Source organism: Heterodontus francisci, chromosome 10 (genome assembly GCF_036365525.1).
Source record: "Heterodontus francisci isolate sHetFra1 chromosome 10, sHetFra1.hap1, whole genome shotgun sequence".
NCBI lineage: Eukaryota > Metazoa > Chordata > Chondrichthyes > Heterodontiformes > Heterodontidae > Heterodontus > Heterodontus francisci.
This window is the reverse complement of record NC_090380.1, coordinates 14,606,357-14,621,534: the sequence shown is the minus strand read 5'-3', so window position 1 is coordinate 14,621,534 and position 15,178 is coordinate 14,606,357. Positions and strand designations below refer to the sequence as shown.

At 43.9% G+C, this 15,178-nt stretch overlaps 1 protein-coding gene across 1 annotated transcript; it reads left to right on the top strand.

Moving 5' to 3' along the window:
• The first annotated feature begins 3,614 nt into the window (after positions 1–3,614).
• Positions 3,615–13,257, top strand: LOC137374144 (maestro heat-like repeat-containing protein family member 1). The gene is made up of 3 exons (XM_068039923.1): positions 3,615–3,746; positions 5,183–5,255; positions 8,261–13,257. Exons 1-3 carry the CDS (start codon positions 3,615–3,617, stop codon positions 13,255–13,257), a joined length of 5,202 nt encoding a protein of 1,733 aa, XP_067896024.1.
• Positions 13,258–15,178: the final 1,921 nt, after the last annotated feature.

Genomic DNA, 15,178 nt, shown 5'->3' with positions numbered 1-15,178 from the left:
TATGGGATTACTACTCTCTTCAGTGACTTCAATGTCTTGTCATCACCAAACCGAAAGCTGGTGGTACTTTTATATTCCTTAACCTTGTGTCGATCCTTACTACTGAGTGAATCCAGATAACACTGTAACCAATCAGCTGCACATATTATAGATGTACAAGCACTGTCCAGTACTGCACAGTTGAACGAATCCACAAACAACACAATCATCACAGGACGAAAACCCCTTGTGACTTGTACAATTCTTTCAGATCCATCAGTATCTTCCTCTTCTGCCCCAGAATTTTCTGCATCATGTGTTATTTCGAAGACTCTGCCCCTCCGCTTTGGGCAGTTCATTACATAATGATACTTTGAGTCACATCTGAAGCACCTATTAACTGTTCCTTGGGCACTCCTGGGATTCATTCACCTATGAGTGCTGTTTCAGCCCTGTCTTCCACTGTAATATTCAGAGCTGCTAAAGGTGCTTTCATCCTCATTCCTCCTGTCTTTAACTCTTCCATTGTACTTCGGCCTGCTTCCGGTACCTGGATTATTTCTAAATCTTGTAAACATTGAGTCCTGCATTCTTTGTGTCACCGCAGGATACCCTGCTTGTTCTACCAGGACTGCAGGAAATGACTGTTTTCTCAGGAATGATTTTAAGGCCACAGACATTTGGTCCAATAGGGAGTCTTTGTCCAAGAACTGAATCCCAGTTAGAACCAGGAACATGTCCATATGCGACACCCTAATACAATCTATAAAAGCTAGCACTGAACCAGGGATCTCCAAATGGAATTTGATCAATCTTTTATACAGTCTGTTACAGTCCATGATGTATTCCTCCATTGAATAACCATCTGTTTTCCGAAATCTATCAAAGTCTGACCATGTCTCAATAGGTCATCTTTCTTGTAAACTTCATCCAGAAATCCTCACAGAAGATCCAACCCTTCAACAGATTCCAACTGACGAGAATTCAGTTCAGAAAACACTTTACTTCTGATTTTACTTTTGGTAGGAAGTGACAACACCAAGGCCATACCTTCTTTTCTTTTCGGTAGAGATGTAACCCGTGTCCACGTATTCACTTCATTCTTCCATTGGTCATATGGTGCAGACACTGACAACACCGGAGGGTAATCATACACTGACAATTTGTACTTGCTTTTTGCCATATTTTTCACAATGGCACTTGAGGCTTTAGTTTTCTAACCAAAAAGAATTTCCTAATTTTCAAACTTCAACTCTATAACAAACTTCAGCTTGTTATAGAAGGATAAGGCTGGAGCCTATATTTACTCAGTTTCACATTTATTGTGCAGAAAAAAAGGATTACAAACGTGCAGCTCTAAGCACAAAACCCTCTCCCAGTCCCAGTGAGTGTCTGCTTTTAAGTACTCCACTAAAACCATATTAACTCCCTTCACCTGTATATAACCACACAATTAATAACCCTCATGATTTTGAATACCACCATCAAATTTCCTCTCAGCCTTCTCTTCTCTAAGGAGAACAATCCAAGATCCCCCAATCAAAACACGTAACTGATGTCCGTCATTCCTGGAACCATTCTCGTGAATCTTTTTTCCACACTCTCGAAAGTCTTCATATCCTTCCCAAAGTACGATGTCCAGAACTGCACACAACACTCCAGTTCAGTGTGAACCAGCATTTTATAAAGGTTCATCCTAACCTCCTTGTTTCTGTACTCTATGCCTCTATTCATAAAGTCCAGGATCTCGTATGCCTTTTTAAAGACTTTCTCAACCAGCCATGCAACCTTCATTGATTTGTGCACATATATCCCCAGGTCTCTCTTTTCCTTCATCTCCTTTAGAATTGTAAACTTTCTTTTATATTGTCTCTCTTCATCCTTTATTGAGATAAGTTGACCGTGCTGACTGGAGGTAATCAGCTTAATTTCCCTTTAGCCAGCTTTGTGCTCACAGTTCACCATTCCCTCCTCCACTTCATTAAGTTTCACAAAATGAACAACTCCAGAGTCTAGGTTGTGAGAAAATGAATCAACATTTAAATAGAATGACCTGGAAGGTATTATACAGAAACAGGCCATTTGGCCCATCGGCTCTATTCTGGTGTTTATGCTCCAGATGATGACTTCAATGGAGAGTGAGATTGGGGGGGTGTGAAACCAGCATTACACCAGATCCCGTCAGTTTCCTGACAAGCAGCTTAGATTAAAGTTGCCCCCAGTCTATCTCAGGTCTGTGCTTAACCCCACCCAGACTCAGACAGCTGCAGTCCTTATATGGGCTCTCAAGCCAGGACCTGCATCATCCCTCCACATTATAATGGAGGTGGTTATGTCACATGACATCACAGTGAAAACCATGGCAACCCAGGGGGAAGTGGCTGTCACCAGGAGCTGACGTGCAGATGCTGAAAAGCTCTCGACAAGTAAGGAGAAAGTTTGTTTAAAGCTTACCAAAGTCTTCAGCATCTGTGGAGATCCAAATCGTTTCTTAATACAACTCAGTTTTTAAATTGATCAGGATCTGTGGAAATCGAAACAATTTGTTTAAAGAATTCCATTTGTAAACTGAATCAAATCTGTGGGGATCGAAAACTGTTTACAGAATTCAGTTATTAAATTTGTCAAATTAGAACTGGACAGATAATTCTTCATATCATCAGGACAAAGTCATCGAGGGAGACAAAGGGTGACTTCAGGCTGTGAGTAAATGAAAGAAGGAATTCCTGTTTGAGAAATACGCCAAGAATTGAAATGGTTTAACAGTGAGATTTCCATTCATATTGAACAGGAATAGTCACAGCAAATATGTTTGCAGCCTGAGGTCCAGGCCCAGGGGAAGCCCTAGGTAATCCTGGAGGGATGGAAATGGGTCATTGACCCAGTGTTAAATGTCTCCACCTTACTGTCATTAGCAGCCAGGGAGAATCAGCTCTTTAATCTCCGTGTATCATCAGACATTGTTGGAAGAATGTATACAGGGTTGTACATGAGTACAGTAGTGGAAGGTTCGTATATAATGGGCTTCAGCTAAAGAAATATTCATTGGAATTCAGGGTGGAGAGTGTGACGAGGAAACAAAGAGCTTTTTTGAGGTGCGGGATCCATTTTGGGAGGCACCAGGCCCTGGTTACAATACAGAAGCAGAGTCTTTACCCCATCATACATATACCAGCTCTTTGAAAGGGGTCTATGATTAATCCCACTCCTCTGCTCTTTCCCCACAGCCCTGCAACATTTTCCGCTTCTGGTATTTATCCAATTCCCTTTTGAAATTTATTTTTGAATCTGCTTCCATCACCCTTTTAGATCACAACAATTGGCTAGGTCAAAAACATGTTTCCACATGTCCCCCCTGGGGCCTTTGCTAATTCCCTTAAATCTGTGCCTTCTGGTCATTGAGCCTCTGTCACTGGAAATAGTTTCTCCATATTTACTCTGTCAAAACCCTTGAAGATTTTCAACACCTACATCAAATCTCCCCTTAACCTTCTCTGTTCTGAGGGAAACAACCCCAGTTTCTCTAATCTCTCCACTAATTGAAGTCTTTCACCCCTGGTACCATATCTCCACTTGAGATAACCTTGATTTAATATCTCATTCAAAATATGCACCACTGACACTGCAGCACTCCAATGAAGTGTCGGTCAGATGATGTGCTCAGGTTTCAGGAGTGTGACTTGAACCCACAGCTTTCTGAGCCACAGCTGATTGCTGTTGGGATCTTATTACAGATCTGTCATTGCTGTTTCACAAACTGCCCACTGGTACAAAACTGGCTCTGAAATGAAACTTTCTGCCTTTCCAAAGGTGTGTTATGGTCGACCCCATCAAGCACTGTCAATCTCAGGCCTTCACAATAGGCAGCAGTTGTGCTAATGTAACTGATGTCTGATGTTCAAAATCAAACCCCAGCACAATATGCAGGCCTCCTTAGTGCTTAACAGGAACAAAGCAATTATCACAAAATACATTCACTGTCAAACACTGGCAGCTTTGTGCTGAAGTACTCAGACTCTTCAAACCAAGGCCTAACCTCAGGGGCCGAACATCAGGGGCCTCGCCTTGTGGTGGCCGAGGTGAAGGGTTTGGGTTGGGACTCCTACATATTATTAGACAATGATACTAAATGTCACCTATTTATTCCGGTGTCAAATCATTGCACACAGAATCATGAAAAGCCATGTTTACACTGTTTCCCTTGAGTATTAAAGATTAAGGTGTGATCTATTTGAGGTGTTTAAATAAGTGAAGGATTTGAAAGGTAGAAAGAGAGAAACTATTTCCTGAAAATTATCCCTTCTCCCTGTATAAGATCACCTGCCATGAAGGAGGTGAATCCTTTTGAATTTCATCTGCAGCCAACTTTCTCACATTCCTCATTACACCAACTACTGTCACAAATGCAAAACAATATCAGGATCTAATGTCCATTCTTGTAATAAGTTGACCATGCTGACTGTGGGTAATCAGCTTCATGCCTCTTTAGTCAGCTTTGTGCTGACAGTTCACCATTCCCTCCTCCACTTCATTAGTTTCACAAAATGAACCACTCCAGAGTCTAGGTTGTGAGAAAATGAATCAATATTTAAATAGAATTACTTGAGGAGTTCAATCAAATTACACAGAAGGTATTGTACAGAAACAGGCCATTTGGCCCATCAGCTCGATACTGGTATTTATGTTCCCAGTGATGACTTCAATGGAGAGTGAGATTGGGTGGAATGTGAAACCAGCATTACACCAGATCCCATCAGGTTCCCGACAAGCGGCTTAGATTAAAATTCCCCCCAGTCTATCTCAGGTCTGTGCGTAACCTCACCCAGACTCAGACAGCTGCAGTCCTTATATGGGCTCTCAAGCCAGGACCTGCATCATCCCTCCACATTATAATGGAGGAGGTTATGTCACATGATGTCACAGTGAAAACCATGGCAACCCAGAGGGAAGTGGCTGTCACCAGGAGCTGACGTGCAGATGCTGAAAAGCTCTCGAGAAGTAAGGAGAAAGTTTGTTTAAAGCTTACCAAAGTCTTCAGCATCTGTGAAGATCCAGATCGTTTCCTAATACAACTCAGTTTTAAAGTTCATCAGGATTTGTGCAAATCGAAACAATTTGTTTGTAGAATTCTGTTTCCAAATTGATCCAAATCTGTGGAGATCGAAAATTTTTGTTTCCAGATTTCACTGCTTAATTTCATCAGAATAGAACTAGACAGATCATTCTTTACAAGATCAGGGCAAAGTCATCGAGGGAGAAAAGGGTGACTTCAGGCTGTGAGTAAACCAACAAAGAAATTCCTGTTTGAGAATTACCCCAAGAATTGAAATTGTTTGAGTGAGATTTAGCTTCAGATTGAACTGGAAAGGTTTCAGCAAATAAAACAAGGACAGGGAATTGGGGCTGAAGAGCCAGGAATGCCTCCTTTCTGTTTCGTTTCCATGGAAACGCTTGCAGTCCAAGGTCCAGGCCTAGTGGCAGCCCTTGGTAATCCAAGACTGTCGTAAATGGGTCATTGACCCAGTATTAAACATCACCCTACTTCCTGTCATTAGAAACCAGGGAGAGAATCAGCACTCTAATCTCCAAGCATCAGAAGGCATTATAAGAAATTGGATAAACTCAGAATGGACTTGTAGAGGGATGTGGCTACAATAATGGAAGGTTCATGTGTAAGGAGTTTCAATTAAAGAAATATCCATTGAATTTAGGGTGGAATTGGGACGAGGAAACAAGAGCATTTATGAGAGGGAAAGGTTCAATTAGGGAGGCACCAGGCTCCCGTACTCTCAGACACACCAAATTCCCCATCACACATCATCTCCAATCTCACACATCACTCCTGTACTCTCAGACACACCACATTCCCCATCACACATCATCTCCAATCTCACACGTCACTCCTGTACTCTCAGAGACACCACATTCCCCATCACACATCATCTCCAATCTCACACATCACTCCTGTACTCTCAGACACACCACATTCCCCATCACACATCATCTCCAATCTCACACGTCACTCCTGTACTCTCAGACAGACCACATTCCCCATCACACATCATCTCCAATCTCACACACCACTCCTGTACTCTCAGACACACCACATTCCCCATCACACATCATCTCCAATCTCACACATCACTCCTGTACTCTCAGACACACCACATTCCCCATCACACATCATCTCCAATCTCACACGTCACTCCTGTACTCTCAGACAGATCACATTCCCCATCACACATCATCTCCAATCTCACACATCACTCCTGTACTCTCAGACACAACACATTCCCCATCACACATCATCTCCAATCTCACACATCACTCCTGTACTCTCAGACACAACACATTCCCCATCACACATCATCTCCAATCTCACACATCACTCCTGTACTCTCAGACACAACACATTCCCCATCACACATCATCTCCAATCTCACACATCACTCTTGTACTCTCAGACACACCACATTCCCCATCACACATCATCTCCAATCTCACACATCACTCCTGTACTCTCAAACACAACACATTCCCCATCACACATCATCTCCAATCTCACACATCACTCCTGTACTCTCAGACACACCACATTCCCCCATCACACATCACCTCCAATCTCACACATCACTCCTGTCCTCTCAGACACAACACATTCCCCATCACACATCATCTCCAATCTCACACATCACTCCCGTACTCTCAGATACACTACATTCCCCATCACACATCATCTCCAATCTCACACATCACTCCCGTACTCTCAGACACACCACATTCCACATCACACATCATCTCCAATCTCACACATCACTCCTGTACTCTCAGATACACTACATTCCCCATCACACATCATCTCCAATCTCACACATCACTCCCGTACTCTCAGACACAACACATTCCCCATCACACATCATCTCCAATCTCACACATCACTCTTGTACTCTCAGACACACCACATTCCCCATCACACATCACCTCCAATCTCACACATCACTCCTGTACTCTCAGATACACCACATTCCCCATCACACATCATCTCCAATCTCACACATCACTCTTGTACTCTCAGACACACCACATTCCCCATCACACATCACCTCCAATCTCACACATCACTCCTGTACTCTCAGATACACCACATTCCCCATCACACATCATCTCCAATCTCACACATCACTCCTGTACTCTCAGACACACCACATTCCCCATCACACATCATCTCCAATCTCACACATCACTCCTGTACTCTCAGATACACCACATTCCCCATCACACATCATCTCTAATCTCACACATCACTCCTGTACTCTGATACACCACATTCCCCATCACACATCACCTCCAATCTCACACATCACTCCTGTACTCTCAGACACACCATATTCCACATCACACATCATCTCCAATCTCACACATCACTCCTGTACTCTCAGACACACCACATTCCCCATCACACATCATCTCCAATCTCACACATCACTCCTGTACTCTCAGACACACCACATTCCACATCACACATCATCTCCAATCTCACACATCACTCCTGTACTCTCAGACACAACACATTCCACATCACACATCATCTCTAATCTCACACATCACTCCTGTACTCTCAGACACACCACATTCACCATCACACATCATCTCCAATCTCACACATCACTCCTGTACTCTCAGACACAACACATTCCCCATCACACATCATCTCCAATCTCACACATCACTCCCGTACTCTCAGAAACACAACACATTCCCCATCACACATCATCTCCAATCTCACACATCAACCCCATATTCCAGTCGTGCCATCTACTGAAGACAGGGGCAAATGTAAAACAGTCTAAGATTATTTGAAGTACATGTATTTAAATGCACTGTGTTTGGTAAATAAACTTGCAGAGATGCTGGCACAAGACTCCACATCGGATTATGATGTAATGGCCCTGGCTCAAAGAATGTGAGGATTGGGAACTTAATATTCCTAACTACAAAGTGTTCAGGAAAGACATGGCTGCAAGACGGTCAGGACAGGGAACTAAATAAACCAGCTTATAACATCTACAGAAAAGATAGTGAAAATGGTTGAGAGGGTGGTGGAAATATTCTTCCTCAAAGGGTGATCTATATTTGGAATGATTCACCAGGTAAGGGGATGAGTTCATGACATTTGAGGAGTTCACCATAGAGGCGGTAGCTGGGCTGTTGAGCTGATTTTCTAGAGCTGAAGTTAATGGATGAAATGACATTTTCTTCTGTCTTTATCCTCTTTTTATAGTGAGATTACAAAGTGAAGAATATACTGTGATCACAAAAATGTTCCCAACAGCAAGTAGTAAAATTAGCTCCTTCTTAATGGCTCTCTTAAAGAGACTGATCGATGATGATGATCTCATTCGACAGGAGATATCACATACCATATATAGACTGGGCCAGCAGTGGCCAGAATATATCCTCCTCACTTGCCGTTACTACCTCCGGCAACGTGTCTCACTCCCGGATGACCAGATGACTATCATTCTCAATACCATGGAGATGATTGTCAAAGACAATCTCAGCCTCATTACACCATCCGTGGCCGAGTCTCTCATCACTTCAGCTTCCATGCGAATGACAACATTAATCGAGGCACATCAGCAAAGCAGGGAAGCTGCATGTAACCTCATGGTGACCATTGGATTAAGGTATTTAGATGAAGTGCTGGCTGTTACACTGGAGGATATGAAGAAAGGGTATCCATCCCATGTGTATATGGTAAAAGCATTGATAAGGCTGTCAATAGTCCATGTCCACGGGATGGTCCCTTTCATGAAGTCCATTCTAGAGATCATGATTCCTGTAATGATGGAAGTAACATCTGATTACAATAAATCAGTGTCTGCCGCAGCACTGGGGGCTTTTAGCAAGAACATCCTGCTGTATGAGGATAATGTAGAGACACAGCCACAGCCAACGGTGACAATAGAATCCTTCGCCAATGAAATGAACACTGCCTTTGACCTGCTCTTCAATAAGTGGCTTGAGAAGGAGGAGTCTCCAATAAATATCGTAATAGTGGAGGCTCTGGGCTACACCACAGCTTTGATGCCCAAAGACAGCCTAGAGATCGAACTGCCAAGATTAATTCCTGGAATCTTGGCTCTGTATCGAATTCAGTCTGAACACCTTGCAATCACCCGTAGCCTGTCCCATATCATAGTTACTGCCATCAGTATTCGAAGTCAAAGTTTGAGAACACAGATGGAGGCTCTACTTAGTAACTTGCATGAAGAGCTTTGTGTTCCAGTGGATTGTGATAAGTGGCTTGTTGCAGAGAATCACAATCAGATCCTTGGCTGCTTCACCGTTCTAGCCCAGGATCATGTCAACTCACTCATGGAATTTCTTCTCCCCCAGCTGGAGACCAACAATCCACAAAATAGACAGGGAACACTAACTGTCCTCAAGCACCTTATCAGGGTTGTTCCTTCACAGTTGGAGAGCAGGAAGGTCCAGATTGTGGCTGGTTTGAAATCAGCACTTCGAGACAACAACACCAACAGCAACAACATAAAGAAGCTGATTGTGGAGACAATCGGTGCCATGGCCTATGAAGGGTTCCTCGATCTAGAGGGAGGAAGAACAATGGTGCAGTTTATCATCGAGCAGCATGTTCTCTCCACAGACTCCAGGAACCGAATCCCATTGGACAATGATGTTGATCTGGTTACCCATGAGGATTTGAGTGCACAGTGTGAAACCATGTTGTTTACCCTGACAGCTCTGGAGAGTATGGAAGATATACTCTGGCCCTTCCTGCTGCAATTCATGACCTTGACTCAATACAGCAAAGGGCTAAAAATTCTCTCTCACTGCTTAATACAACTAGCAAAGAAGAAGCTGCAATCTGGAGATGAGAATTATTTCCTAATTTATAAAGAGAAAGGAAATCTGCCCAGACCTCAGGCACTGCTGACTCGGCTTCTACTTATAGCTTGTTTTCCCGATGAGGGGGAAGGCCGTGGTTCTGCTGTACTGAGGTTACTTCAGGTCATGAGTTGCAGTATCCACCCAGCAACAGTGAAGGTATGGGAAGAGAAGATTCCATTGCTCGTTCAGGATTTGATGCAGAGTTCAGAGAAAAGCTTGCCCCAGCAAGAATGGGAGGAGAAATTGATCCTCTTCTTGTCTGAATCTCTGGAAGCAATTGATGACGAGCGATGGACCTGCCAGTTGAGAGATGACATAAACCAACAGATCACAATCTCCCATAGTTATCCACAGCAGAAGGGCTTTCTATTCAAATGTCTTGGGATGGTGCTGCAGCACACAAAGAGCACAGACATGAAGAAGGAGATACAACAAATGCTGCAGAGTGCTCAGCACGAGGAAACATTTGAGAGAGAGGGTGTGGCTGTTGGAATTGGTTTCTGTTCTATCACTCACTTTGAAACCACTTTCAGCAGCCTAGTGGATTACAGTCATTTAAACCTGTTGCAGAAGACCAGAAGTTTCCTTCATATTCAAAACGAAGAGTCTGATCTTCGGGTGGACAATGCTCAAAGCACAATGGTTCTCTGCTTTGGGTATCTGGCACTCAATGCCCCACCAGACCTTGTTTTACCCCGAATCGAGGACCACATTTTTCCATTTCTAAGAGACCAACTCTGCCAACTTGGACAGCGGCTAAAAGAAGAATCCCAGGACTTGACACTGAGACTGAGCCTGATAAAATCAGTGACTCTGATGGCCAGAGCAATGCAGTCCAGTAGCCAGACAGTGCCCCTGAATTTCAGCAGGAAAAGGGAGTTACTGAAATACATGCAACAACTGATTGGGGCAGAGCCAACAGGATTGCTACAAATCCCTATTCAACTCTCAGCAATGAATGCTTGCCTGCATCTACTCCAAGTCAACCCAAGATTAACTGAAGCTGAAAACTGTCAGTTACTCGACATTTGCTTGAGGAGTATTTTCACTTTGGTTCCTGTGGTCTCCAGCCAGGACCAGGATGGTACACCTGTGAATCCAGAAGGGGGAGAGACACTTCACAGTGAAAGTATGGCTGCTCTACTCAGGCTCCTGAAACAGGTTTTACTTCAGAACCTGTCCCCTCAGGGTTTCCAGTCCGTGTACAAGCTTGTAGATCACTGGGTAACATCACCAAGTGATTGTGAAAGGGAGAGAGCAGTAGACACCACCTTGAAACTGCTGGCTTTCTACTGGCAGGAGCTCAATGCTGAGAGTCACCAGACTGTGGACAATCCTGTAAAGAAATGGAAAATATCACCAAGGGATTGTGAAAGGGAGACAACAGTAGACACGACCTTGGAGCTGCTGAAATGTTATTTGCAGGCACTCAACACTGGAAATATAATAGCACCGATTGTCTCGGGGTCTGTAGTTGGTCGTCTGCTGCCACGATGTGCTGATCCCGTTCTTGCCGTGCGGCAGGGGGCCATGGACAGTTTACACATTCTACTGAAGTTCCAGGCCTGTTACCAAGGTTTGAGTGGAGAAGAGCAAAATGAGCAGGGGGAAATTCTGAAAACTATCGGCCAACGATTGGCGAGCACGGACAGCTCTGTCCTCTTTCAAGGATGCAGCGAGCTGGCACAGCTCATTTCCAAACACTTGCCCCAGGACCAGCTGGGAAACCTGCTCCTTACACTTTTCCAAGGCCTTGTTGACCATCACCCCATCTGTTCCAACATAGCTGCTGTTATCATGAGAAACATTGTCGAGAGACGTGGCCCTGAGCTGCAAGATCATCTCTCAGAGACCCTCGAGGCGCTGCACCAGCAAATGCAGACAATCACCCAAGAGCAAGTGAGATTCATAGTTGTCGACACCTTCACCCTCCTCACGTCCCAGCAGCTGCCAGCCGTTGTGCGTTGTCTCCTCCGGTTCCCTGGACCTGTGGACGAGGGCACCAAGTCCATCTGGAGATTAATAGCAAAGAAAACTCAGCTGACTATTCCCACCTTAAAACAACTCATCCAAGAGATGAACACATCCGTGCCATTGAAGGAAAGGAGCCATTCAGTGGCAGAGGATGACAGCCCTGATCCCCTGGCTGTTCTAACTGCTGTGTATGAGATCGTCTCCCAGCCGGAGTCTGCAGAGGCTGTAAACACCTTATATTCTGGCTTGTTCTCTGCTCTCTTAGTTCATCTGAGTCCCTGTATCTGTGAATTAAGGCAGACAGAAAACCAACTGCAGACACCATCGTGCGAAAGCCAAGACCAATACCTGTCTTCTGTGGAGACCCTGAAGACCATGTTGAATCGAGCGCAGAATGAACCGATTGTAAATTTCATCCAGGAGAAGGGAGGCTGGGATCTCATGCAGGAGCCGAACACCTACAACAAGGGGATTGCTCTGCTCGCTGAAGCCATGGGCTTATTCAGTCAGCACCAGTTGTTGGAGATTGTGATGGATCTTGCACCTTTCCTGTCAACTACACAGGAGGGTCAGGGAGTCACTGTGGCTGCCTTCTTCACTGAACTTTCAAAATGTTCATTCATCTCCAACATGGATCTTACTAACATCCTGGTGAATCATTTGATCAGGTGCCTATTTCATTCTAGTCTGGCTATCAGGGTGCTGTGTGCTAGAGGACTGGGCAATATTCCAATTGGTGTGATGGAGAGACACTCTGCAGACCTGTTGACAACAATGACTACCATACTGCAGAGTGAGGAATACCACGAGGAGGTGTTCATGATTGAAGTGACATCAACCCTCTCTAAGCTCTTGGACCAGCTCGGTGTCAACGTTGTCGGACCATTCTGTACTGCCATTGCAAAAGGAATCCGCCGTTTCTTTGAAGGGAAATCTGCCCAGGTTCGTGCTGCTGCATTTACCGTCTTTGGGTCTTTGGCCAAATGTGGATATGAACCTTTGAGGGCTTCCTTTAAGGAAGAGATCCACCTCAACCTGGTCAGTTTGTTACTGCACCTCGATGAAGAGAGTGAGGATGTCTGCAGGGCCTGTTTCTCCACATTGTGCTCAATCGCCCCTTTCATGGACTCGCAGAAGGTTTCTGCAATAATTCAGGAGTTTTCCTGGGAAGGCAGCCTGAAGTATGAGGGATTTTTAAACATCTTTTCCTCACAGTTGATCAAAGATTTTCCCAGGAGGATTGACTCATATATAAAATGCTGCATGTCCTTCCAGGAGATGGGGCCACGTCTCCGAGGAAATGCGGCTTTCTTATCAGCTGTCCTTACACAGAAAACTTCCCGCAGGAGAACATGGATAGAGAAACTCTGCTGTTTAAGGATCTCACGTTGATGATCCACTCAGCTCAACAGCCTCATCAATCATCTTTCACGTTTCCTTTTGTAAATATATATTTTTTTGAATTAGATGTAAATTATTAGGTAATAAATGTTAATTGTGTTATTACCCATGGAGTTCATGGTGAATGGATACAATACTGGAGGTGTGACTGGGCTGAACTTCATGCACCAGCTATCATTACATTCAGTCTCATTTGTTTACAGTGATTGAGCTCCCATTAAGACTTCATCTTGAGGTGTGGGTCGGGGAGCAAGATATTGGGCTGAATTTTTCCGGCCCATTGGAGGTGGGCTGGGAGGTGGGAGGGGTCGGAATATCAGGATGGGAGTATGATAACTTCACATCGTTACTGGATATTCCGCAAGGTGTCCAGCACGGCGGGAGGACCTCACGTTTACATGTGGCGGGAAGGTAATTAGGCCTTTTAAACAGGCAATTAACTTAAATTTGACCAGGTTTGTATCAGCTGGAGTTTAGAAGAATAAGAGGCGACTAGATTGAAAAATATAAGATCCTGAAGGGTCTTCGAGAGATACAGCACTGAAACAGGACCTTCGGCCCACCGAGTCTGTGTCGACCAACAACCACCCATTTATACTAATCTTACATTAATCCCATATTCCCTACCACATCCCTACCATTCTCCTACCACCACTACGGCAATTTACAATGGCCAATTTACCTATAAACCTGCAAGTCTTTGGTTGTGGGAGGAAACCAGAACACCTGGCGGAAACCCACACGGTCACAGGGAGAACTTGCAAGCTCCGCACAGGCAGTACCCAGAATCGAACCCACTGTAACTGTGAGGCTGCGGTGCTCACCACTGCATCACTGCAATGTTCCTTGCTGTTTGCTGAGCCCCCGACCTTTGTGTCATCAGGAAGTTTCAAGATTATGCTCTGTGTCATTTATACATATATCAAAAACAAATATGGATTCAACAATGACTCCTAAGTTACACCACTTACTCCCTTTTATCTATCAAGTTCTTCTGAATGTTTATTAATTTCACCTTCTTGTATTAGAAAAGTAAGTTAATCCTGAACCTTTCCAAAATGATTCCCCTCCCCCGCCCCACCTCTTATGAAATCAGATTATTCAAAGGAAAAAAAAAACAAACCTGGCACAACACATTCTAGACACCTCAATCATTTAAAAGAAGTCATGAATCTTTGACTCTGGTCAGTCTTGCAAACAATTGAGAAGATGGACAATGTAGTTAAAAGAATCCAGTTCCCACTCCAGTCCCTGCCACTTACAACGGTTGCATTCGTGTGAATGTGATTTGCTGCTATACATGATGGCTGGGAAAAATGGGTAAGGTTAAAAATAATTTCATTTACAGTTTCCAGAGGAAGGACAGTTAATATTCATGCGGCAGCTTGTGATAAAGGTAGTTGAAACGACAGAAACAAAAATGCTGAAAACACACACTATGTATCTGAATGAAAACAGCTGGACTTGGGTTTCGGATGATTCTACCTTTGGACATGACTAACTTTGTTACAAACTGCAATTATTCAACAAGTGATTTAATCTGTTTCATTGAAGCTGATTGACTGTCGGCCCAATTCACTGGAAAGATAAGAGTTCTTTTTTTCCTTTGGTCAGTCTGCACAAAATAAAAACTGAGCACTTAAGATGCTATAACTGGCAACTTTGACATTGGCATTAACCATTATGTATTTGTATTATCACTTTTTGGTAAATGTAAGTGACTGTCCGTTTTAAACATGGATGTTTTAAATGTTGGTAACTGTAACTATTTGCAGTAAGAGGAAAACTGCAATTAAAGGGGTAGAAATTACAGATTGAATTAGATGATGCAACTGTACCGGGATGCTTTTCTACTCTACAACAATACCAGCCAACAACTGAGACTGTGGCCCCGCAGTCTTCATGTCAGAAC